Source organism: Mesitornis unicolor, unplaced genomic scaffold (genome assembly GCF_000695765.1).
Source record: "Mesitornis unicolor isolate BGI_N332 unplaced genomic scaffold, ASM69576v1 scaffold30395, whole genome shotgun sequence".
NCBI classification, from domain to species: Eukaryota; Metazoa; Chordata; class Aves; order Mesitornithiformes; family Mesitornithidae; genus Mesitornis; species Mesitornis unicolor.
The window spans coordinates 1-3,328 of NW_010187978.1; the positions used below are offsets into that span (position 1 = coordinate 1).

A 3,328-nucleotide genomic window follows, 5' to 3' on the forward strand; every position below is an offset into this window, starting at 1 on the left:
CTCCCCTTCTCTGGTGGCAGGATCTCGTTAGGTTTGATTGGCCTGAAAAAGAGGGGACATAATGAAGAGACCTCTTCAGAGGCACGGGGAGGAGGAAGCATTGGGCAGGTATGGATGCTGGGGCACAAGGGGCCTACCTGGCCAAGGGGCGCCGGGCCCCGTGGGGCCTCCAGGTCGGCGTAGCGCAGGTCGAGCTGGCAGCCCACCAGGATGACGGGGGCGCGGGGGCAGAAGTGCTTGATCTCTGGGTACCACATGGTCTTCACGTGGTGCAGGGAGTTGGGGTTGGCGATGGAGAAGCACAAAACCACCACATCGGACCTGCCGGGAGAGGAGGATCAAGGTCCAGCTCGATGATGGAGTCAACCCCGCCGTGCTTCGGCATCGCCCTCCCTCCCTGCCCAGGAGGAGGGATGGGATCCTGCGCCCTCTCCTACCTGCCATAGGCAAAGCGCCTGTCCTTGTGGTGGTCCCCAAAGGTGTCCCAGAGCCGCAAGGACACGCTAACATCGTCTACCACATCCCGGGAGCGCTCCAGCACCTGTGGGAACAGAAACACCATCCAGCTCCTGCGTCCTTGAGCCCGCACTATCCCCACCTCATGGAGAAGCAAATCACAATTCCTCATCGGGAAGGATGCAACTCCATCTCCTCGAGGTCTCCATGGATTATCCACGAGCCAAGACCCTCTTGGTGGTCCTCACCTCCTGGCAGACGCGGTACTGGTCGATGGCCCACACCGTGGGCACGTGAGTGGCGAGGAGCTGGTACTGGGTCAGGGTGGCGTTGCAGGCGCGGGCACAGATGAGCCGGGTCTTGCCCACCGCGTTGTCCCCGACCACGACGCACTTGATAGTTTCTACGTTTGGCCTCTCATAATCCATGTCAGAATCCATTAATTGGGACCTGCAGCGGGTCAGCAAATACAGACGGGGTGAGCCGGGGAGGGGGGGCTGCGTCTGAAGGGGATGGGATGGGATGGGATGGGATGGGATGGGATGGGATGGGATGGGATGCCAGGGGACGAAGGAATGAGAAGATGCTCAAAGCCTGGGGGAAGCTCTGCAGTGCCCGGCAGCCCCGGTGAAGGCAGCGAGCGAAGGCAGCAGCTGCCCCCCCTTGTCTCCACCTCGCGCTCCCCGCCAGTCCCCTTTAAAATTTAATGTTCCCGTGGCAGCGTGCGTTGCTGTGCCGCGCGTCAGACACATGCCCTGCGTTAGCTCCCTCCCTCCCCGTCTCTCTGGCCCTGGCTCATGCTTGTTCATGTGAGATGAGGCTTTCTTCTTTTTTTTTTTTTTTAAAAAAAAATTTTTCCTTCCCCTTTCTCCCTCTCCAGCGTTAACCGAAGCTTCCAGATCCACCCGACTGAGCGCACGCCCGGGCACTGCCATCCTCTTTGGGGGGATCTGTTCCTCCCCATCTGACCTGCCCCCCTTTCCTGCAGGGAATATTTTCTCCCAGTTAAAAGCAGCAAAAGAGAAGAAACTGGTGACATTTCCAGGAGATTTAGGAAAGCTCCCAGGACCAGGCACAACCCAAACCCTTCAAGAGGGAGGCTGGGGGTATGGGTGCTGTGAAGCCGATGTAAAGCACCCACATCCTGTGAGCGGGCGTGCCCAGCTGTACCCCCCCCTTTTCCTGCTCATGGCCTAAATCACCCAGAATTAACTCATCCCAGCATTAAGCCAGGGATTTATGTGATTTCCAGGGGGGGGGCGGAGAGGAAGCAGGGAGGAGATTGAGAGAAAGGGGAAAAGGACATCAAAAAACCCACATCCCATTGCTCTGCACTTCCCAAAGCCGCAGATCTCGTCCCCCTTGTCACCCCCGCTTGGTGCCGGCCTCCCGAGCTGCTATAATAAACCACCGAGCTAAAATACCCGGTAACGATGGCAACTGAGCCCCGCGCGTGTGCGAGGACCAGGGACGCAGCTCCCCAAAGTTGCAGCATTGGCAAGGACTTCCCAATGTTAGCGCCTCCCTCCTGCCCGCAAGCTCTGGGAGCACACCTGAGCACGGGGAGAGGGCTCAGAACCCGGCAGGGTTGGACCACCAGCCTTGTGGGCAAGCGTAGGCTGAGGCGGGTGGCCCAAATCCAGGTCGCTTTGGGTTGCCAGCCCTTAGGCATCGGCTGGTCCCAAGGCAAAACTTCTCTGAGAAGTTTGCCATGTCCCCCCCCTCCATCCTTTGGGATGCAGGGAATGTATCCGCTGAGGAAACCAGGAATAGCATCCTCCTGCCACTCTGCGTGGCGAAAAGGAGCCAGGGCAAGGTTGTCTCCATCCTTGTTAGCCCCTGGAAATTAATTTCCACCTCACACATCCCCTCTTCACCGCTGTCCCTGGTCCCCCTGCTCCTCCCAGGGATCAGGGTTGCTCTGTAGGACCAGGAGATCTCCAGGGGGGTCATTAGCACTCAGGGAGCTTTGCTGCAGTTATTTTTAGGGCCAGCTGTGCTCCCGAATCAGCTGAGCTCATTCAGATGGGGGGGGGAAGGCACATGGAGGTGACAACTGCGGCTGGCAGCTTGGATGCTTGCCCTGCATCCAGCACCAGGGACCTGGAAGCTCTGAATCCGGAACCCCAAGGGAATTAAGGGATAAATGCTAATGAGATCAGTGATGTGGAGGAAGAGGGGGACAGCAGCAGGCACAAAATGAAGACTGTAGATGAAGCAGAAGCACACTGAGGGATTCTGGTGGCCCCACAGGGGTGGCTCGCAGACCCCTACCCACGTTACATGGCCCTGGGAGGGGGCTGAGCCTCTTTGCAGGGACAATTTCAGCCGCACCAAGATGCCACCTTCACAGACCCTTCCCACCAATGCCTCTCTCCCAGGGACGGCTCCGAAACCCACCAAGAGAGCAAGAAATAACCCAAGATGCAGAGACATCGCTGCTCGCCCACCAGCAAAAGCCCTTCTCTAGGGAGCAGGGCTCCTCCGGCCTGCAGGCCCCCCAGCTCCGCTCTCCCTGCCTGCTGCAGCCCCCCACCCAAACCAAGGACACCCAATTCACCCACACACTCCAGGGAGAACCCCAAAATTGCTCCTTCCAAGCTGCCCAGCCTGCGGTTGCCAGGGCAACTGCACCATCACCCTGGGAGCCGTCGCCTAGCAACTCCCAGGCTAAAAATCCTTCATCCTGCACCTCGCCAAGGGAGGAGAACCCCCAAACCGGGGAGAAACCACCCCAAAACGCCAAGGCATTAAAATAAGACAGCGACTCCCGTGATCTCCCCCGCTGCTTTGGGTTGGGGAGGAAGATGGGGCTCGGGCAGCCCCGCGGAGGCGCAGGCCGCGGTGGAGGAGGGGGAGGCAGTGCGGGAAG

At 59.2% G+C, this 3,328-nt stretch overlaps 1 protein-coding gene across 1 annotated transcript; it reads right to left on the minus strand.

Moving 5' to 3' along the window:
- Positions 1 to 5: 5 nt before the first annotated feature.
- Positions 6 to 896, minus strand: LOC104541551 (rho-related BTB domain-containing protein 2-like; the record flags this gene model as incomplete). Its single annotated transcript, XM_010185642.1, is given in 5 exon segments — positions 6 to 42; positions 138 to 164; positions 166 to 321; positions 438 to 541; positions 705 to 896. Coding segments are annotated over 5 exon segments (516 nt in total), but the record flags the coding sequence as incomplete, so codon positions are not given.
- Positions 897 to 3,328: the final 2,432 nt, after the last annotated feature.